At 33.9% G+C, this 23,603-nt stretch overlaps 1 protein-coding gene across 13 annotated transcripts in view; it reads right to left on the reverse strand.

Moving 5' to 3' along the window:
• ACSM3 (acyl-CoA synthetase medium chain family member 3) overlaps nt 1–23,603 on the reverse strand; it is an 81,796-nt gene that overhangs the window by 47,635 nt on the left and 10,558 nt on the right. For 4 of the 13 annotated variants that reach the window (XM_023497418.2, XM_023497419.2, XM_031942333.1 and 1 more), the window contains exons 3-14: nt 19,926–20,136; nt 16,710–16,917; nt 12,941–13,084; nt 12,289–12,445; nt 10,894–10,973; nt 10,205–10,328; nt 9,263–9,343; nt 8,026–8,127; nt 4,359–4,486; nt 4,160–4,283; nt 3,436–3,555; nt 265–1,589 (exon numbers count right to left, since the gene is read on the reverse strand). In XM_023497418.2, the coding sequence (XP_023353186.1) occupies nt 1,503–1,589; nt 3,436–3,555; nt 4,160–4,283; nt 4,359–4,486; nt 8,026–8,127; nt 9,263–9,343; nt 10,205–10,328; nt 10,894–10,973; nt 12,289–12,445; nt 12,941–13,084; nt 16,710–16,917; nt 19,926–20,136 (1,566 nt within the window). In that variant the 3' untranslated portion in view covers nt 265–1,502. Of the gene's footprint in view, nt 1–264; nt 1,590–3,435; nt 3,556–4,159; nt 4,284–4,358; nt 4,487–8,025; nt 8,128–9,262; nt 9,344–10,204; nt 10,329–10,893; nt 10,974–12,288; nt 12,446–12,940; nt 13,085–16,709; nt 16,918–19,925; nt 20,137–23,603 lie in introns of those variants that run through there. The other 9 variants (XR_004230201.1, XR_004230202.1, XM_031942368.1 and 6 more) reach the window with 6 other exon arrangements.

Consider the following 23,603-nt stretch of genomic DNA (forward strand, 5'->3'; position numbering starts at 1 on the left):
GTGCTAAATGTGCTGTGTATAGGAGATGCTACCAAAACTGACTCATATCCCATAGCCCCAAGGGTGCAAGTGGTCATGCCATGGTCAATTCTTCTAACATAACTTGGAAAGAATAGGGAAGGTACAGATATGGATTGAGGCATTATTTCCACAGTTGTGTTAAATGGGAGCCTGGCAAGTGTCATTATCTTTACTTACATATTTATGATGGGTGAAATTTGGAATAACTGAGACAACAAAGGGTTGAGCTTCCATGCATATTGATTTTTTTTTTTAAACTGCATGCCAACTGTCTAACAAATAGGGACTAAAACTTAGGTTGGCATTGAGCCCTAAATTAAGAAGACAGATTTCTCTGCCTTAAAAGAAAAAAATCAACAGGATATAAAATTAGATGATCTAACTTCTAATTGGAGTTAAAATGATGGATTTTTTAAGTAGGGAAAAATTAGTTTTGGTTAAGTTGGAAGGGAGGGTTTGAGGTTTTTCCTTTCCTAGATTTGAGAGATGCTGATTAATTGTATCCATCTGCTTTTTATACCATCTATAGCACACCAGTATCTTATGGATTATACCATTTATTTTCCTATGAGTAATTTAGAGAAAAACAAGATGGATTTATTGTTCATGAAGTAGAATCCATATGGTTCTCTTAATTCTTGCAACAAACCAGTTTCATTTTGTAATTGACCTTCCCTATTTACATTATCACTTCATGATGATTTCTTATTTTCTTAGTTATATTATAAAATCCTTAAGGAAAGGAATCGTATCTCTTACTTCTTTGCTTAAGCTGCACCCGATATGATTCCTTACATGTAGCCAATACTGAATGGTTATTTTAAATACTTGAAGCTCCAAAACTGATAGCTACCTACATCCTAATTTGTCTGCACTACTAAAATAATTCCTTGCTATACAGGATTTATTATTGGCCTCCTTTTAAGGAAATGGTGACATTAAGATTATTTGTTTTATCAGAATTAAATTTACACATTTTAAGGAATTTTTTTTATTCCTAAAATAAAATGCAACCATAATCTTTCCAGTAAGAAAGCAGTTAGGAGAACTAGCCAGTTGTTCTGTCCCATAGAGGTGGGGAATGGCAATGACATTTGCGAGGTCCCCATTTAACATAACTGGAAGCAAGAGCCTCAATCCCCACCTGTGACTTCCATATAGTTTTCAAGGGAGGAATTGCCCATGGCATCACCACTTCCAACCTGGGGGAGTCAGCTTTGGTCACAGTAATCCTATCCACAGCACAACATCTAGCACATAATAAGTCCTTTGCAGATGCTTGTTGACAGACTTAACATCACAGGATCAATTAGAGAATATTTTATTTTACTTCAGAATTCCATGTAATACTGCTAACTACAAAAGATGTTTATAAAACCACGAATCTATGAGTATCCATTTCTTTATTTCATCTTTAGGATTTAAGTTTCAGAAAATATTTGGGTTTTACAGGTATTATAGTATGACATAATCAAAGAAAACTAGACTTTCCCCCATTCTTTCTTCCGCAATTCATTTCTTTTTATCTTCCCACTGATGGTCTTTGGCAACTCGTGAACAAATTCCACCTATTGGCATCAAGGTGGTAAAATGTTATTCTAGTATTTTGCAACTAATAACTAAAATAAATTGTACTAAGCAATCTTCATTTTGACGAAATTGAACTCTGTAATCATTCTGAAACTGTGTTCCCTTTTTGATCTGTGCAGTTAATACTCTGAAACTGTGTTCCCTTTTGATCTTGGAGTCTTGGGCCCTCCTGGGAAAGCATATCTCCCCAGACAAGTTAAGTGTCGTTATTCAATCAGAAATCTTGGTCAAAAAGTACAAAAAGATCTTTTGGGGATGCCAGAACCTTTCAGGAAATTCCAATTGGAGATCTGGGCCGGATATTGATAAGCATCTAGGCCTAGGGAGTTTGGCTTTCTTTTCAACCTGAAACCTGAGCCTCAAGATTCCTTTTTTAAAGGGCAGTTTCTGAACTTATTCTTTGCAAAATGTCCAAAGCAGCTTGCTCTGCCACTTTGGCATATTGGCTAGGACCCTACCCACTGAGAAGACATTCTCTTCTCATTGCCAGCTTCTATTTCCCTAATAGGACTTTGCCATTAAAGAAGTCAGTTTCAGCAAAACTGGCTTCCTATTCAACAATAAACTTCCATTTTTTGCCATTAATATTTCAGGATTTGTGAATTCTTTCATGAAAAACCTACGCCTCTGACCAAAAGGGGATTTTCATAACTCTGACTGCCACAAACCTCATCAATATGATGTAAATGGTAGAATTAAGATCCCAAATACCTAATACCAGAGTAGAAGAACACAGAAGTTGGACTAAAACCTGGGTTCAAATTTCATTTCTAGTATTGGCTGTCCAATGAAGAATCACTTGGGATTCTCAGAGCTTTTCTTTTCTCACCTGTAAAATGAGGAAAATTAACCCCCATTTATGGAGTTCTTGAAGGTTTCCAAAGCATCTTACTCATCACCAGGTCCCTTCCTTAAAAGTGTATTGATTAAGATATAAGATTTATAAAATGCTTTATAACTGTGAAACTATGTTTTCAACTTGGTTAGACAGGTGGGGTTGAAGTACTTTTGATGTAATAGAACTGTGTATCCCTGATCTTTGGGGGGGTGGTGGTGGAGGGTGAACCTGAGTTGAAAAACCCTGTATCTCAAAATTTCTCCAGACCTACCCCATCCTCCTGGTTCCTAGGGGAAACTCCCCTGGTGATCTCAACCTACAATTCAACTGGAGATCTTGACCTGGAACATAATCGCCACCCTTTATTGAGTTGAAAATTAATCTTTAATCGCTCCCTAGTCTCAAATCATAGAAGGCTAATAAAAAACGACTCTGTACCCCAAACCTTTGCTAATTTCCTATCAGGATATGGCCCACTGGGAAATTGTTTCTCAGTGTAATAACCTTTTTTTTTTTTTTGCCAAAACCTCACCTGTTGATCAAGAGCCAATGATCCAAATAGTATAGCAAACTGGGATTGGGGAGTGGGGAAGGATTAAACTATAAATGTCATAAATGTTAAAATTCCAACCCCAAATTGTTGAGAAGTAATTTAGGACATTTCAAAATTGAACATTTATTGTTCTGTTGTGTCCAACTATGACACCATTTGGGCTTTTCTTGGCAAAGATATTAGATTGTTTTGCCATTTTTTTTCTGCTCATTTTATAGATGAAAAACTGAGGGAAATCTGTGTGACTTGTCACACAATTAATAAGCATCTGAGGCTGGATTTGAACTCAGGTTTTCCCGTCCAAATCCAGTGTTCTATCCACTGTGTAAATGTTTGAGCACACTACTTGTTTAAAAATAAACAAAAAAGTCCCCTCTCCCAAGACCAGGGGACAGAACATCAAGTAACCCTTAAATCTAATTCAAATACTTGCCTTTCTGGGATATTTGTATGGTGCTGTTGTTTTTTTGACATGTTCTTGAAGTGCATTTTTTATTTTTTCTGGGTCATGTGACTTATATTCAGCCTTGAGAATTACAAAGGCCTTTACTACCTTAAAAAAAAAACACACACACACACACATACACACACACAATTCTAAGAAATAGGAGATATATTAGGTACTAGTAGCCTACCTTGGATTGTCTTGTTTTCATTGTCTAACCAGAAAATGTAAAAATCTAATGGGGGGAAAAATTGTGACTTTCTAATTATAGGTTTTAAGTAGTTTGTGGTTTATACAGATAAGTATGCTACCAAGTGACATACACAAGCACAGTGGACTCGTCCTGGGAATAATCCTATAAACCATGTACAATTCTATAGAATAGAAAAAAATGAACACTTAATGGATTCCAAAATCTAGTCCATACCCCATCATATAGTGCTGCATTAGGGACTGGGGTAAGAGAGGGCTGAAGCTTTGTTGAAGACAATTTGCCTTTGTTGTGAGTCCTATTTGCTTATAAAGAAGACTTGCAAAACTAGATGTTAAAACCCAACCTGATTTCTAATTGACTGAATTTTTGGTAAATTAATTCCTTTAGTAAATTCTGCTTAAAGGTAATGAAAAATAAAATGTGCTATTTGACAATTATTAGCTTCAGAAGTTCCAAAGCTAAGGTGATAGTATTTTTTTTTTTTTTTTTTTTTTTTACCTCTCCTCTGATTTGGTCTGGACTGCTAACCACAGCTGACTCCAGGACTGCTGGATGCTCAGCCAGAGCACTTTCTACTTCAAAAGGACCAATTCGATATCTAGGAAGCAAAGCATTTGATATACTGTCTAGGAGAATTACGGATTTACTTCTGGATAATGATGTTCAGTTTAATAGGACATATAGAAAGGAAAATTACCCAGAAGATAAGATGATATCATCTGATCTTCCAATAAACCAGATATATCCATCTTCATCCATATATCCTCTGTCACCAGTCATATAGAAATCCCCACGGAACACTGAGGATGTTCTGACAGGCTCATCCTAGAAAACATTGAATAAGATTGTATTAACATTATTGTGAATTTTACTGTTTTGTTTGGATAGACTTTAAAATATCCAAAAAAGGGAACAGGAAAGGGGGAAGACTTGACCCATTAAAGAAGATACAAATGATTAGCAAGGAATATTCACTCCAATCCCAAATAATTGAGAATGAAAAAAGAACTTTGCATATACATCTCTTCATTTTGAAGTATTTGGTGGGATAGATCACAGGGTTAATTGTCTAAGGGATTGATAACAGGTCAAATAAGGGAGAAATTTTAATCATTAAGAGGAAAAAGTCAGAACAGAAATTTCTGCCTTATTTATAAAGGAGATAATAAGGAGCAAGAAATAAGATTAGATGATAAAGCATTAATTGAAAAACAATCCTAGTCAGGACAGGCCTGTAGAAAAGTTTAACTAAGAACAATTTGATAGAGGGAAGTTAGTAACAAGAATGCTTAACTAGTAATAAATGTGTTGTTTTGAATCTTTCTATCTTGTCATATAATTAAGTAGACTAATCAAAATGTGCTTTAATGTATTGATTGTGGCTTTAGTACTTGACTGAATCATTCACTATATTACTACTGATATTAACCAGTTAGAAAGAATCAGTATAGAATTTATTACCTTGCTATTATTTGTCTTAAATAATACTGATATCACATTTACTATCCTTTGCAATAAGCAAAATGAAGTTCTCAGCCTAATATGGAATCAATCAGCCTACAAGAATTTGTCAAATGTCTTTTAAGTGCCAAGCACTGTGGTAGGTGTTAGATAGCAAAGAAAGGGATTCTCTGTTATCCAGTCATGTGGAAAAGTCCTCCAAGCTGGCAGCCTAAGTGCCAATCTTAAGTCTTCAATATCTCTCACCCTTTTCAATATCTCTGATATGTCTCCTCTCTCCAGCTCTGCCACCACCCTAGTGCAAGCCCTCAGAACCTCATCCCTGGACTGCAGCAGCCTGTTGGCAGATCTGCTCACCTCAAGTCTCTCCCCACTCCAATCTGTCCTTTAGCCAGCCACATAGTGATTTTCCTAAAGTGCAAATCCAGCTACACTTCACACTAATTTCCATATTTGATCTGTTGTCTTCCTATCACTTCCAGGAACAAGTCAGAATCCTCTGGTTGGCATTCAAAGCCCTGCCCTCCCCTTTGCAGGATTCTTAACCTGATGCCACACATCACTTCAGGCCCTCAATTCTTGTCAATTTCTCTGGCTATCTCCTCTGCTTAGAATGTTCTTCTTCAACTCCATCTCCTGGCTTCCTTCAAGTCCCAACTATAATCCCACCTTCTAAGAAGCTCTTCTTGACCTTTCCTAAATCTACTGCCTCTTAATTACTTCCTATTTACCTGCATATTTGTTTCCTGTCTCCTTTGTCTAACAAAGTCTAACTGACCTTCTTAAGGGCAGGAACTGTCTTTTGCCTTTTATTTTTTGTATCCCAGAACTTAATATAGTGTTGGGGTTTAATGCTTATTGAATAATTTGTTGACTGAGAAGAGAATTATCAAAGATATTTATTCCAGAAGCAATGTGAAAGGTATCCTTTAGGGGCCTTTCTGTTTAAATTACTTTCAGATGATGATGGCAATTTTATGAAGTTTTTTAGGCAGCCACAGCAAGGTACACTGGAAAAGGCATTGGATTTGAGTCACAAGAACTGCATTCAAATAGTGGCCCTGCCACTTAATACCCCCATGGTCTTTGGGAAGTCACAATGCCTGTGTGACTCAGTTTCTTCAGTGGACTTAAAAATGAGGTAGGATAGGATGACTTTTAAAGTCGCTTCCAATTTTAAATCTTATGATCTGATAATTAATAGCTGCTAAAATATACTAACTCTCTTCTATGGCATGAAGGGGCAGGCATATCACGGTGAATTGTACCCATCGATCCTGTTACTTGAATAGAAGTAATAGCCAATAACAAAACAGATTAAGTTGAGTGTCTTCTAACATCTTAAAGAGATGATGATGAAGCAGGTTGTGGTCCTTTTAAGAAACTATATTTCCTTTTGATCTGTGATCCCTTTCAGATTCTTCCTGGGCATATTCTCCCTAGACAAGTTATCTTTCCAGAATGCCAGAACCTTTGATTCAATTAAAAATCCTGGTAAAAAAAAGCACTCCTTTGAAGTGTTGTTAATTCCAATAGGAGATCCAGGTTGAAAATTGATAAGAGTCTAAGCCCTGGAACCTGGGCTATCCCAGCCCCCCAACCTGGTCTGACCAGCTCGGGTTGTCCCAGCCCCCCACCAAGATATCCATTATAACAGCTTCCTTCAACTAAGGTCTTTGCACATGGACCTAGGTAGCTCACTCAGCTGCCAGGACCTTCTGTCCACTGAGAAAGCATTCTCAGTACAAAACTCCATTTTCCAACAGATCTGCCACTATAGAAGTCAGTCTCTTGGTAAACTGATTTCTATCCAACAATAAACTTTCATTTTGCAACTAATAATTTGGGAATGAGTGAATTCTTTCACTCCTAAAACCTGTGGCTGATTTAAAGGGGATTCTTAACAATTTTCTTATTGCCACTAACTTCTTGACCACCAGGAATTAAGACCATTCAAACTGCATCAATAGTGAACTAGACAAAAAACAGAAAGGAATGGGCCCAGGTAATTGTAGAAAGTAGTAATTAGAATTTCTTCATTTTATAGCTGAAGAAACTGAGGCTCAACAAGATGAAAAAACTAGTGCCAGAACCAGGGTTAGAACCCAGGGTTACCAGATCTTTGAACACCATAGTCCTTCCACAAACCAGATCATTTACCTCAGAATACTTGACCATGTACTATAAGCATGTTATTTAAATCCAATGAATCAATCAACATTCTCAACTCTCCAAATAGTCTCTTAATTTTTAAACTTTCCTCACTTCATATTATTACTGGTTGCATATACTGGTTGTATATAACAAAGATATTTGTTAATTTAAAATGAAATGGGGTACATCAAATATCCTCAGATTTAACTAATTTTTAAATACTGCTAATTCCCACTGGAGGCAGGGAATGCTGTGAATTGTAGGGAAGGATAAATTGAGGGTAATGAAATTAAGATACAACTTGTCACTTAAGTACTACTGATATCAAAGCACATGCCAATATAATGTCACAACTTGAAGAAGATGTTATAAATGATGTTTCTAATCCTTTCATTTTACAAAAGAGGAAGCCTCCAAGAGAAATAAATATTGCACCCAAGATCACATAGCTAGTTAGTGGCACAGCAAAGAGCAAAACTCAGATCTACTGAATCCCAAGCTGGTATTCTTCCCGGCACACTGAACTATATATTACAAACTGTTATGAATAATAGCTCACATAATAATTAGCATTTCTATAGCATTTTAGGGTTTGCAAAGCACTTTACAAATATCTGATATCTTAAAGCTTGAGTATGAAACATACAAGTTATATTAATGTTAATAAAGTATATTGCCATAATTAATATTAACATTGGTTTAAAGAGATTTTGAAATATATTCAAATCATTGAATAAAATATTCCTTACGACATAACCAGCAAATAAACCAAGTGGTCGGTTAGGTAGAACTCGGATGCCAATAGTTCCTTCTTGTTTAGGGGGCAGGATGTCACCATTTTCATCAATAATCTTGAACAAAATAAAAATTTTTTTGAATGCATATATAATTATCACATTTTTAAGATTTTTTTGCTTCAGAAATACTTAAACCTTATGAATATTATATACTGGGGTTCAGCTTGTGTTAAAAGATTGAATGTGGTTTCCCCAAACCCTTTTTCAGGTCCTGGGATTGTAAGAAAAGGAGTGTGCAAAGAACAGAAGGGAGAGGGATGTGTCTGCAGGGTCTGATCAGTAGTAATAGCAGCTAATCCTGATGCTTTATACTATATTCCTCCAAATTTCCTCAGATTTTGGAGGAGGCTAATTTCTTTCCCTATGTTGACTACATAGTTATCCCTGAGTTAAACTGACCAAGCTATGAATACATCTCATTTTCTACCATTTAATTCAAATGAGAGAAGATTAGAATTATTATAAAATTAGATGAAAAAATGGAAAAGTGGAGGGCATATTCCAAGAAATTGAGTAGTTAGGTTTGGAACTGAGTAGGATTTAGGAACATAGGAACATAGTGGAATAGCAGACAAAACAGAATCTCAGATTTAGAAGGAAATTAAGTGGCCACCCAGTCTTTTTTCTAAACAAAAATCCCCTCTAAAACATATCCAATAAAGTGGTCAGCCAGTTTTGGTTTGAAGGCCTTCAGTGAGGGGCAACCTAACATTTTCCAAGATCTCTTATTCTCGAATACCTATTTAAATAGAGCTGGAAAGGCATGGTAGGCCCAAATGGTGGAGAAGCTTAAATGGTTGGTAAATGAGTTTGGAATGGGCCTCTATTCCTTTTGATTGTAAGATTCACAAACTGTCAAAATCTAAACATCCTATAATAATATTCTGTTAACTAGATGTTTAACCAACATTTACTGATTCAATCCCCAAATATACATACATATTCTAACCCCCATGCCTTTGTCTCTACTAGTCTACTCATTCTTCAAAACTAGTTTGTAAGTCTCACAAAAACAGTTGTTGCTATAAAGTTATGCCTCCTTTTTAGACCAAAATAAAATAATTGTTTTGATCACCTATCTTACCATATTACAAAGATTATGATACTTAGTAATGAGAATAATTACAAAAGAAAGGTTACATTCAATGAGATATTTGTTATACATTCTTCCAGTAAAGAATGTGACAACCTTAACATCAAAAACTGGAGAAGGCTTTCCCATTGAACCATTTTTAATCTTCATTCCTTTGAAAGTTCCACAGACTAGCACCTATAAAGAAAGAAAAAGATAGGACAAACTTCTTTGTTGTATAAAAAAGTATCTTTACAATGTTTTTTGGTGCTTAATTTTTTTATGTCATGATACTCTACTGCCTCTAAAAAATATATCATTCCATCATTATGTGAGGCTTCTAGTATGAACTGCTACTTTTGTCTGGGACAAAAGTATTTTTTATTATTTATTTATAACATTAAAATTTAAAATTATAAATTAAAATTATTTTATTTATATGTTATTGGGAGGTTTATTTGCTTTAAAAGCAAATTAGAAAACATACACAAGTTTTTCACATTTTAAATACTTTTTTAAATTCAAAAACAGTTTTGGTTATATAATGCTTCTCCTTAGACTTTTTTTGGATGTATGTAGTACCTTATTAAACTTAGATTTCCTTAGTTTTGAGAGCAATTTTTCTTCCTAACTTTTAAAAGATTTCATGGATAATTCAGATCTCATTATTTTTTCTTTGTGAGTTTAGAATCTAGTAGAGTCAAAGTTCCATAAGGTAGTGGTCTTGTGTCAGCTAGGTGGATCAGTGGAGAAAGCAAGGGGCCTAAGTCAGGAAGATCCAAGTTCAAATTTAACCTTACTTGCCAGCTGTGTGACCCTGGGCAAATCATTTAAGCTCAGTTTCCTTTTCTGTAAAATGATAATTATAATAGCAAATACCTCCTAGGGTGGTTGAGAGGATTGTAAAGCACTTACACAGTCCCTGGCACACAGTAGGCACTTAATGAATATTAGCCATTACTATTTATTATTAGACTCTGTTTCTTCTCCAGAACTTATATAACAAATATAACAAAAAATTGCTTAATAAAATGTGGTACACCCCACATGTAAATGTACCGTTTCTGTCTGTCCATATCCTTCATAGATGTCCAACCCTGTCTTCTTTTTCCACTGTTCAGACACTTCAGGATTAATTGGCTCTCCTGCAGTTACACAGTGCTTTAGACTTTTGAACTTATAACTTCATCAAAAGAAAATGAACAGGAAGTAAAGGGGGAAAGAAAGGAAAAAAAATAGATTAGAATTATTTCTTATTTAATTTCAAAACAAGGTGTATCATCTCCCTCCTCAAATGATAACTTTAAAATACACTCCAAATTGAGTATTTTTTGGGTTTTGAAGTAAATAATAAATCAAAATTAATAGCAAAGAAATGGCATGACATAAAAGAAAAAAAAAAAATGGTGGTGTGAATTCAGTGTAAAATGTTTACCAAACCACTCTGTCCAGTGAAATCCATAATAACATCAATCTAAACTTTTAACATTTATTAAGTACCTAATGTACATACCAGTTTTCTTCTCTGTGTGATTGGGTTCATTAATTTCTCTCAATCAAGTAGGCTGCTGTTTTCTATTTGGCAGGCATTATCAATGCTAAGTTCTTTCTTATATATTCTGTGCTAGAGGGCATAGCATAAGTTGTATAACATGGTCCATGCTTTTAGGAGAAAAGGATATTATTTCCGGGCCTATTTTTCAATCCATTTGGTGGTAATCCTTCTTAGATATTTGACCACCACTTACCTGGATTTATAATTTAACACAAGCATCCGATAGGCAGTTGGAGCTGTACAGAAGACTGTAATAGGAAATCTGGATAAGGTCTAGAATATAGAATTAGAATTATGTAACTTCAACTTTTATAAATATTTAAGCAGAGAAAATCTCCTTCAACCCCGCCTCAGTGAGAGACCACCCCAGGGAATCAGATAAAGTGGTTTACCTAGGTGGGCTGGTTGAGTCCTGAGCTAAAGAATTCCAACTTTATTCAAATAAAGATCTATTCAATTCAACTCAAGCTGTACCCAGCCCCATCAAGAGCAACTCCCAGACTGTAGTCAAGGCTTATAAAAGAGCCAAACTAAAATCCTCTCTTTGCAGAGGTTCCAGACATGCCAGCTATGCCATGTTTGGGATGCCAAGAAGTCTCTGCCCACTGGAATATTCTTTTCCAGTGCTACCCTCTCTTTATCCTCACCTATTTCCTTAAGGAGACTTCGTGCCTCTGTCAGGCTTTCTAACCTTACTTCCCAATTCCCATAATAAACCTCTTTTATCAATCTAGGTTTTTGGATCTGTAAATTCTTTTACAGAGAATCTCTGCGCTGCCAGAATGGAGTTCCCCAAAAACTTCCTATACTTGTGCCAAATCCCAAGAGCTTGCAGGGGAGCCAAACCTCTCCATTTGGTTCCCTGAACTTCAAACCTTCCACTAGACCTTATCATTTAACTCCCTAACAACCAGAAACCCTAATCTCATTTTGGTTCCCTAAATTTAGACTTTATCATTAGGGCAGTTCAAAGACATGCTAAATGGCAGATGCTAAGCTAATGTAATGCAAAGAAGGATCCAAGGAATTAGAAGGAAAGGGAAGAAACATTTATTACATGCCTATTATGTGCTTGGTATGTACTAATTTACAAATATTATATACTTGATTCCATTTTACAGCTGAGGAAACTAAAGCAGAGATTAAGTGACTTGTCTCTGGTCACATTGATATTAAGTTTCTGAGGCCAGATATTAATTCACGTCTTTCAGGAGATCTAAGTTTCAGTGGCAGCTTTTTCCAAAAATCAAGTAAGATTAAATCTTAGACAAGGCATATGGATTTTTGTTTCTTCATCTGTAAGAATAATCTCATCAAAAAAAGGGGTTTGGATATGATTATCCCTAAGGTTCCTTTTCATTCCTACAATTTTGTGATTCTAGATTGTAAAAGTTTATTTAAAAGGTCAGCTAAATTATACAACTGCCAACATCAAAAGGGGAATTCCCCCAGAACTCTCAACATCCCTGAGGGCATTTTACTTCCTACATCTGAAATGCCCTACTCTAATAGAACAAGGGTAGGCATGTGAAAACTAAGGTTCCTTTCAACCCTAGCATTCTCCAAATCTTCTCTTTGTTAGTCTTACTTTTAAGATGGAGGTTGGCTCAAAACGTGGCATATAGTGTGCAAACACACAAGCTCCTAAACTCCATGGAGAAAAAACACTACTCCAAGCTGATTTTGCCCAGCCTGTGTCTGATGTATTCCACATTATATCAGAAGGGGTCAAATCCAGCCAATACCTGAGAAAATAAAAGGAGTACTTGTGATGAGAGGAAAACTGTACGATCTGAATGAGCCCTATAAAATTATGTAAAATCACCAAAAAAATGTCTCCTTTGATCTACAAACCCAAATGGTCTTGCATCCTCTGGAGCAAGATAAGCTTTTTTGGGGAAGTCACAACTCCAGGCAAGATTTCACATTCACTTGAGATTTCCTTTAGACTCTTGCATAAAATGGGTCTTCAGAAAATGACTCTTTGCAGATCACTTTTTTTCTAGAGAATGATATGCCAGCCAAGAGAATCCCTCTTGGTGTTTGTTTAACAATAAAGCTTTTGGGTTTAGCGAATTCTTTTGCCCACAACCTGCTGGAGAACTGACCTCACCCATTCCTGCCTAACCTCTTCTTTGGTACTCTCATCCCTCATCCCTTGTTATTTTAAGGGGTAGGTGAGATAGTTCCACTACTTTAATTGTTTAGACAGTGTTCCAACCCGCATAAGAATAAAGTACCTTCCATTTATGGATAATCCTAAACCATAACTGCTATGTGTATGTTCTGTCATTTTAGGAGAGCCAGTGGTCCCACTAGTAAAGTAGATGGTCATTGTATCATTGTGTCTGGTCTTCACACAGCTGTGGTCATCACTTGCATGTCTGAAAAGGATAGCCAAAATAAATTTATAACTTCAATTTGAGAAATCTTTTAGTTTAGCTGAATCCCTCCCCCATCCCATTACTTTAAAAATATATCAGGGAGTGGCCATCTCCAGCAATGAGATGAACCAAAGCAGTTCCAATAGAGCAGTAATGAATTGAATAAGCTACACCCAGCAAAATAACTCTGAGAGATGACTATGAACCATTACATAGAATTCCCAATCCCTATATTTTTGTCGCCTGCATTTTTTATTTCCTTCACAGGCTAATAGTACACTATTTCAAAGTCAGATTCTTTTTGTACAGCAAAATAACTGTTTGGACATGTATACTTATATTGCATTTAATTTCTATTTTAACATATTTAACATATATTGGTCAACCTGCCATCTGGGGGAGGGGATAGGGGGAAGGAGGGGAAAAATAGGAACAAAAGGTTTGGCAATTGTCAATACTGTAAAATAACCTATGCATATAACTTGTAAATAAAAAGCTATAATAAAAATAAAATAAAATATATCAGGGGCTGAACTCCATAGTTTTGCATCATACAAAGCGAAAGTTATTTTTATGTGCTTGAAACCTCAAATCTTAACTAAATATAAATAAAAAATAAATTAAATTAATTGCATTAGTTAAACAAGATTAAATAAAGCCTGAAAAATTCTGTCTTTTTTCCCCCCTTTTTGAGGCTATTGGTCTTTTCTGCTATCTTCTCACTACTATCTGGCTCTTGACCCCCACTGAGGCATTAAAATATGATGCTGTGTAGTATAGACCGTCATAAAAATCACATTTTAATATATATCATCATAACATGAAGGTATTCCTGAATTCTACTTCCTGTAAGTCCTAGTATGCTAGAAGACTTTGAAAAGATAGAGAGATAATACAATTATTATTAATATTTAGAGTTGCCTTGCCCAGGTTGGAAATGTAGAGGCTATTCACAGGTCTAATCTCACTACTAACCTATGCAATTTTGACCTGTTCTGGTCCTTCCCTTTTTAGGCAGCTAAGTGATCCCCAGCTCTTAAGGGCACAACCATATTGGTGCTGAACTTAGTGAAGGGAGATACCCAATCAGTTTAGCCTACTGCATTTCAGAATCCCTCAGTTCAACTGATGGATCCAATAGCCTCCAACTCTCTAAAAGCAAGGATTATATTATGTACTACTACACCTGGATAGAGGTAGAAAATTTTTGAAAGAATGGGTAAAATCCTCTAAAGCAATTCAGCATATATACTGATGTTTAATAACTTTTTTTGTGAAAGTGCATATACGGGAGAAAATATGTTAAAAAAAATAAGTTAAAAGCACGAGACTGGCAAAATGATGATGTAGTTTTCTGCTAAGTAATCCAAATCCAAAACCTCCCCACATATATCCCAAAAGGGAATGAGAATGCCTTACAAAGAGAATAATGTTAAATCTACAAAACAGAAGATGAAAATAACTTACAACGTACATCACAATAATGTAAGCAAAACTAATCATAGGAGGAAAGCATTGATTTAAAAGAGAAGGGGGATAAAATCAATTCAAAAGAAACAAATGGAGAAAGACACAAGTGTATCATGCCCTTAAATATGAATAGCTTAATACAAATGAACAAAAAGATGGATAAGAAAATAAAGTCCTTGAAATTTGCTACATACAATACATATGAAAAAATATATACATACAGAGTGAAAATAAGACTGAAATGAAATTTACTACGCAGCACATGATTACAAAAAAAAAAAAAAAACCACCCAGAAGTTACATTCATGCTATTAGAAGAAACAAAAATAAAAATTTACTTCTAGAGAGTTAAATAGTAAATTACATTATGCTCAAAGATATCATAAACAATGAAATGATATCAAAACTAAATATGCTGTTAAGTCTAAATTAGTGAGAATAATGAATCCTGTGAAGTGAATACATGTATTCAAATTTTTACTTTTTGAAATCAGAATTATGTAAAATATGGTCATTAATTCTAGCCCAATGGAAATATGTAGTACAAATTTGAATAATGTGACTACTTCACAGGATCCATTATTCACACTAATCAAGACATAACTGTATATACTAAGTAGTATAGCATCTAAATGCATAAGTTAATTGATATGCAAAAAGGCCCGTAATAAGAAAAATAATTGTGGGAGACTTTAATATTTGTCAAAATGAGATGATCTTATAGATAAAAAGAAACTACAGAACTAAACAGTTTAGTATTTCTGCTTTATGTGTAAGTTTTCACTATTTTTTAAAAGTGGTCCTGTATATTTGTTATATTTGTCAATGTTCCAGTCAGAAGAAGCCACAAGCCTTCTATACGTAACTTCCAATATAAACATGAAAAAGCAAAAATACTAAACATATCCTCTACAGATTATAATGCAATAAAAAGGTCAGAGTATACAAAGAAAACAGACATAAATAGATACAATTATAAGTTGGTCAAAGAAAATAAATCATAAAAATTTTATAAACATGTGAAAGAAAAATAATGAGATAACAAACCATAATTTAAGGAGCAATCAATTCCTATGCTCTGCAAATTATTATCAAAAACATACTATTAAATTTTTGAAAGACAAGTACTATGGCTTAATATTTAAATCAGGGAAGACTAAATTAAGAAAAAAAAAAAAATGAGCCAGTATCACTAAGGAATTCTAATATAATTTTTAAAAGACTAGCAAAAAAGCTAAAAATATATACAAAAATTATTCCTTATAAACTGAATTTATATCAGGGATGTAAGGATGAATCACAAGTAGGAAAACCATCAATATAATTAGTCATATTAAAAAAAATAAAAGACACTCAGAAATCATGATTGTGTCAACAGATTTAGAAACAGCTTTTGACAAAGTACAATACTCACGTATGTTAAAATCTTAAAAAGCATGGGCATAGCAAGGGCACTTTTAATTTTAAAAAAGTATTTTAGGACAAAAAAGATATTATTTGCAATTAGAAAACACTAGAAATTTGCCTATTACATAGGAGTAAAAAAAAAAGTAATCCCTTTTTCTCACTATTATTTGACATAATTCTAAAAGGATCTGCATAAAGGCATAAACATTAGCAAAAAAAAAAAAAAAAAAAAGAAAGAAAAAGAAAGTATTTTCCATGATATTTAGTAAATCTCAGAGAATCAGCATAGAAACTAACTGGAACAATTAAAAGGATCATACTGTCTTAGGTGTAGAGTGGAAGAGATTTCAGATTTAAAGTTAGGTTAGAGACAGAATTAGAATAAAGGTTAGAAACAAATGGAATTAGGGTTAGAGTTGGGGTGTTTGATATTTTATTTTATATATTTAAAAATATTTTTTCTGACAAAAAGTCCCTAAGTTTTACCAAACTGCCAAAGAAGTCCATGATATCAAAAAAGTTAAGAAGCTCTTCTATAACAACTAGGTCAACAAGCAAAGTCTGGTCTTGAACAGTGTCCTCCTCTGTAAATTAAAAGCATGATTTGGCACTTCCATGCTCTCACCACCAGAGGACTCTCTTGCTATCTGCTGTGACAATAACTGTCTTCCTTTTGGATCTTGATGTATTATTTTGGGGATTTTGCTTAAGTTGTGCAATAGTTTTGTTAAAAGCCATGGATACTTACTTCATCAATTCTCTGAGGTTTCCCCACCCCTCCTTAGGCTTCTCAGAAACAATTAACTTGGACTTCAGATTTTTACACTTATGGGCAATGGCATCCACTGTTATAGCCAAAGTATCATTGGTAATAATGCACTTTGCTGTAGAAGTTTGCAGCCTATATAAGAGGTCATTTTCAGTCAGCTGTATGGTTCCAGGAATTAAGACAGTGCCTAAAGAAAAGGGAAATGTTTAATTTTTATCTTTTCATACCCGTGAGTATAATATATATTACATACCCCCTTTATTAACTGGGATTTAAAAAAAAAAAATCAAATTCTGTTGCATCACATGGGTATCCAAAGACAGACCTTTGTCATCATAAATCATAGGATTTAAAGCTGAAACAGGGACCTATTGATTATCTAGACCCTCACTTTATAAATGAGGAAAAGAGATCCAGAGAAGAGTGTTTGGTGAGAAAGGAATCTCTATTTGCAGAATATTACTTGTATTGAGGGTTTTGATTTTAATTATAAAGTTCAAGTCCTACCAGATTATAATTACTAAAGATATCTTGTTATAAATATGAATTATTTAACACAAAAGCTGAATGCCTGAGACACCATAAAATAGATATTTCTCTGTTTTAGGATTATGTATACATGTTAATTCCAGTGAGTTTGTGAATGGCCATGAAGATTCATCAAAAGAATGGAAATAGGGTGGTATACAGAAAAGAGAGCTATACTGCAAATCAAAAGATTTGGATTACATTCCTAGCTCTGTCATACAGCTCACTAGGATGATCTTGGTCAAGTAACTTTACATGGTTTTCTCATCTTGAAAATAAGGATGGTTAGCCAAAATCAGGAATCTTAACCTGTGGGAAAGGACCAGAGACCCTTAAGCGACTCATGGATAGATTTCAGGGAGTCCATGAATTTGAATGAGAAAAAAAATTTACATCTATTTTATTTAACTCAAACTGAAATTTAGTATTTCTTTCAGTTACTTCAAACTTTCTTCTAAGAAGAGGTCCATCGGCTCACCAGACTGCCAAAGGCATCCCTGACACACAAAACATTACATGATCTTTAAACCTCATTCTAAGTGTGACTTTCCATGACGAGCTTTGACAAAGCTCTGTGATCTAGGGATGAGAGCACTATATAGTTAGTCAAGAGACCTGGCTTCTATTTTTCTGCTCTAACAGATTGTGAAGGTGCCTGTGAAACAGTGATGCTTAGTAATTATTTATTAATAAATATTACTTAAAATAAAAAACTAATATGGTTATGATTTGTGGATGTTGTATTATACAGAGAATCTTACTGTAATGGAATTTGACCTAAAAACAAGAAGGAACTTTAGAAGTTTAAATACTAATACAAAGATCTCCCTGTGGATCAATACTTGATCTTGACCTATATTTAATTTTATATTAATTTAATATATGTATTCCTAATCATTTTAAGAGTCTTTAATGAAGACTTTCCTAATACATTTTATATAAAAAGGCAAAAATTCCTATAGATATTTCATGTTACCCCTAAAGATGATCTTGGTCAATACCTATGTGTAGACAATAGTTAGCAAGAAATTAATTAACAAATCATAGACCATTAGAGCTGATTAAAAATCAAATGAAAAGTATCTTAACCTCATTCTTTCATTGAATATGTAGGGAAACTAAGGACCAATCTCAAAGCTAGTCCAGTCCTCTTTCTTCATCAGTCTCAGTTGTTTTTCTATTGTTAAAGACAAATTTATTAGTTTAAAATGACCTTAATGAGAACTGTTATTCAAATATAAGGTATTAAATATATGTGCACACATATATATGTATATATACATATATGTGCAAAATTTGAGCATATTACATGCTATTGAAAGGTAGCAATTCTAATCAAATAAGCAAAAGGTTACAACTGATAACAGAAATGTAAACATTATGCATACCCTTTGATCCAGCAGTGTTACTACTGGGATTATATCCCAAAGAGATTATAAAGAAGGGAAAGGGACCTGTATGTGCACGAATGTTTGTGGCAGTCCTTTTTGTAGTGGCTAGAAACTGGAAACTGAATGGATGTCCATCAGTTGGAGAATGGCTGAATAAATTGTGGTATATGAATATTATGGAATATTACTGTTCTGTAAGAAATGACCAACAGGATGATTTCAGAAAGGCCTGGAGAGATTTACACGAACTGATGCTGAGTGAAATGAGCAGGACCAGGAGATCATTATATACTTCAACAACAATATTATATGATGACCAGTTCTGATGGACCAGGCCATCCTCAGCAACGAGATCAACCAAATCATTCCAAATCATTTCCAGTGGAGCAGTAATAACCGAATCAGCTATGCCCAGAGAAAGAACTCTCTCAGCAACGAGATCAACCAAATCATTCCAAATCATTTCCAGTGGAGCAGTAATAACCGAATCAGCTATGCCCAGAGAAAGAACTCTGGGAGATGACTAAACACCATTACATTGAATTCCCAATCCCCATATTTATGCCCACCTGCATTTTTGATTTCCTTCACAAGCTAATTGTACAATATTTCAGAGTCTGATTCTTTTTGTACAACAAAATAACGTTTTGGTCATGTATACTTATTGTGTATCTAATTTATATTTTAATGTACTTAACATCTACTGGTCATCCTGCCATCTGGGGGAGGGGATGGGGAGTAAGAGGTGAAAAATTGGAACAAGAGGTTTGGCAATTGTTAATGCTGTAAAGTTACCCATACATATAACCTGTAAATAAAAGGCTATTAAATTAAAAAAAAAAAAGAAATGTAAACATTAATTTGCTAGGAGTTATTCTCTATTTTTAGGCAGGTAGGTAGGTATAGTGGATAGAGGTGCCTGACCTAGAGTTAGGAAGACTTAGCTTTTCGAATTCACAACTGACTTCAGATCTTTACTAGCTGTGTGACTCGGGGCAAGACACTTAATTCTGTTTGCCTTAGTTTTCTCATCTGTAAAACGAACTGGGGAGGGAAATGGCAAACTAGTATCTCTACCAAAAAAATTTTAAATGAGGTCACAAAAAGTCGAACACAATTGAAAACAATGATTGAATAATTGGTGCCCTTAATATAGTATGTATCCTACATAAATAGCTTTTGACTGATAGTGTACTTAATTTTTAAAAATCAAATATGCATTAATTTAGAATTTATGAATCATAAAAGTTAGGCACTATATATATGCATTACCAACCTGTCCGTAGACATGCCACATTTATTAGCCACCATTCTGGAATTGCAGGTAAAATCACAATTACTCTGTCTCCCTTTTTCAGACCACAAGATTCAGTAAGGACATTGGCTAATTTTTTAGACAAAGATCCCAGCTCCTGAAAGTTCCACCTTACTTCTTCTCCGTTATCATTTACCCACCAGAAGGCTGGATTTATTGGTCTCTTTCCAATCTGGTAGATATAAAAAATCATACAGAAATATGTGAGTATGTATGTGTGTGTGTATATGTATACGTATATGTATATGTATTTAAATGAAATGCTTTGACACAATTTAACAATAGGCATCAATAAAAATTAAATTTATTTGATGACTTATTTCATCAAAATCATTTCATAATTCATAAAAATATCATGACTTTTTCAGTGTCTTCAAGTTCTCAACAAGACTGTCCAGTTGATCTTGTTCACTTCTGTTCATAAAATTCATACTATATACTACACTTTGATTCTACTTTTTAAACTTTGCATTATTTCAAAAAAAATTCTAGATTTATTTTCATTCCCCATACTTATTCATCTTAATTGAAACATGGTAATCAAATATATAAATCTATCACAATATATTTAACGATTTTCCTATTATTACCTCTAGGATGGGAAAGATAGGAGCCAGGGCAATTTCATGTACTTCAGCTAGCTATGTAAAACCTTTGAACAGATGGCCATTTGTGGAGTTTTGTTTTTTTTTTTAAATATATTCCCAATGCAAGAGTATATTCCCAATGTTGAAATCATTTGGTCAAAAGGTATGGCCATTTTCATTAACTTCTGCTGTACAGTGACATTTTCCTTCAAAAAATTTCTACAAGTTTAAAATTCTATCAATAATGAATGAATATACTTGTTCTTCCACAACTTCATCAACACTGGGGTTTTTTTCTTTTTGAGGCATTTGGAGTTAAGTGACTTGCCCAATGTCACATAGCTAATAAATGTCTCAATCAGATCCTACAGGATAGGTACTGTATCTACTATTACACATCCAATATCAGTTTCATTGTTCTTGATGATTTGCCAATTTGATGGTTAGGAAGTAATACTTTAAAGTTATTTTAATTTTTTGTCTCTGATTATTAGTGAGGTCAAACATTTTTTAAAATCCGTTTCAATTTTGTCTCTTCTCTTGAAAATGATATAATCAAACACCGAAAGACTAATCATTGCAATGTGATTACAAAAGACCTGTTGACACAGATGATGAATTCAAGGTGCAGAATAAGATATATATACTTTTGGGCATAATCAACATTAGAATTTGTTTTGACTAACTGCATTTCTGACACAAGGATCTTATTTCTATTTCCTTCAATTGAGGGAAGGCAGGGAGAATTGGGAGAGAAAGTAGGGATAGTTATGGATTACCAAAATGAAAAAAATAAGATGGCCATTTAGGCCAATGCATAGAGGAGAATAAAACAAAGGTCAAGAGGAAATATAGACAAGTAGGGCAGCTTTGAAACTAATATGTTAAGTTGATTATATGCTTAATGAGAAAGACCAATTGTTTATAGTAGAATTGAAGTTATATGTAAAAAATAGGAAAAAAAAGAAAAATGATCTGCCCATATTCTTAGATTATTTATTATACCTGTGTGGCTTTTAAGTAGTTATTCATATTTTAGCAAGTTTTTAAAAAAAATTTATTATATTTGCCATAAACACTTTTTCTCAATTTGTTTTTTCTTTTGATTTCAATTGTTTTTGTTATACAGAAAGATTTTATTTTACTGCAGTCACGCACATCTATCTTGCCTCCAAAATTCCTTTTTGTTAATAGGATTTAAAAAATTAATCTTCTCTTAAAAACTGCAATAAATATTTTATCTCATTTTCTTCCTTCCAAAAGATTATGTATTTGATGGCTATTCTACCTTAACTTTCCTAAAATAATGTCCAAACAAGAAACTGCTGTTTGTAATATTCTTTGAATTATAGGAAAATCTTCAACTTTGAGTTCAAAGATCTATGATAATTATTTCTCCTGGCCTGTTGAATTTTCCATTCCCTACTGTTTCTTGCTTGTTCTCTTCTTTCCCATAAAGTTCAAACTTCATTTTTTTATCCTATCCTTTCTTTCTACCATTCTTGATGGTTAGGACAAGCGCCTATTTTATAACCTATAAGCTTCCTTCTTCCTAAAAATACAAAGAGCAAATTCTACCTCAAATCTCACTTTTCCTGACCAAAAAGTAGGATATAGAAGCACAATAGCTTTACACACTCCCTCAAAAACAAATGAGGCCAAGGAAGCTATATAGTTTACACTTTTTGATCACTCTGGAAAGGCACTCTGCAGATGGGCTCTCATTTTAACAAATCTAAAGGAACATAAAAATTATATTCAAATTTTGAAAAATGGAACTATTGCTATAGTTTACAGAAATACTTGTAGAGCTCCTCTAGAATATTCTTCCCCAAACTCTTATTTTCATGTTAGGCCCCCTGAGAGACCACTAGCCAGATTCAAATTACTGTTTGGGTCTGCTACCCTAAAATTATAGTTGAGCCCTCACTATTGTGCTTATCTTTTGATTCACTCAAAAGACAATTAATTCAAAGCAAAAGCATTTACTGTAACAGCAAAACATCTCCCCCTGGGGCATACTTCTTACTACTATACCCAAAGTTAGTGGAAAGAGGAACAAACACAAAGTTCTCAAGTGAAGAGGCATACATAGGAAACACATGTGGCCAAAGCAGCTTACACCTTTGCCATACAGAAGCCTCCAATGTCTTCTCACCATATATTTATCCTGCTCCTCTTAAGGGGCATTATTTCTGTTGAACTTAGTTGATCAAGACTCCCTGATGAACTTCTTTCCCTCTATTATCCTCTACATATTGCATTAAAAATGCTTACTGTGAAGCTAATTATATAAGTTAGGGTATGTACTCAATTTGAAGATAATAAATTGGGCACAAGGATATGTGTTTAAAAATGAATGTTTCTAATCCAATGAGACTAAAAAAGAAAAAGACTCATAATTCTTTTCTTCTTTTTCATAAAACCAGGCTTCTCAAAGCCCTTTATGATAGAATAATCAGTTTATTCTAGTAATGTTTCTATGGGTCATTTTCAGGACCATGAAAATAGTATAGTTAAATAGTTTTTCTCTTTGTTAGCACTCATTCTCTACCCACCTACTCCTCAAAATTTTTTTATATTTGAATCAGCAATTTTATAAGTCATAGTTATTAGTTCATGTAACAGATCTTAAATAGTAAGAAGACTTTAAGATATTTGTCAGAACTTTTAAAAAATTTTGCTCCTTTGTGGGAAAAGTTATCAAAGGGAAGAAGGAATCCTCTATTTGTGTACATGCATAATGAACTGCATTAATCATTTGTCTTTTTACTTATTACTAGTTTGTTAAAATATTTAAACATTCAGTTGAATTTTCCTCTGATTAAAACAGGCATTATTTTCAATTCCATATTTAAATGCATTAAGGTTATAATTTCTAACTTGTTTCAATATGCTAAGTATCTTCTGGAACAATAAATCAGAAAATGAATTAAATTTAAATAGTAACTTATGTTACTAAATTGCATATAATACACATATGTGCAATGGAAGGAATATGAATCTTATACAATTGACTTTTAAAAAAAAAAGGCGTATTTGTTATAATGGC

The sequence above is a fragment of the Sarcophilus harrisii genome, chromosome 1 (assembly GCF_902635505.1).
Source record: "Sarcophilus harrisii chromosome 1, mSarHar1.11, whole genome shotgun sequence".
Taxonomy (NCBI): Eukaryota; Metazoa; Chordata; class Mammalia; order Dasyuromorphia; family Dasyuridae; genus Sarcophilus; species Sarcophilus harrisii.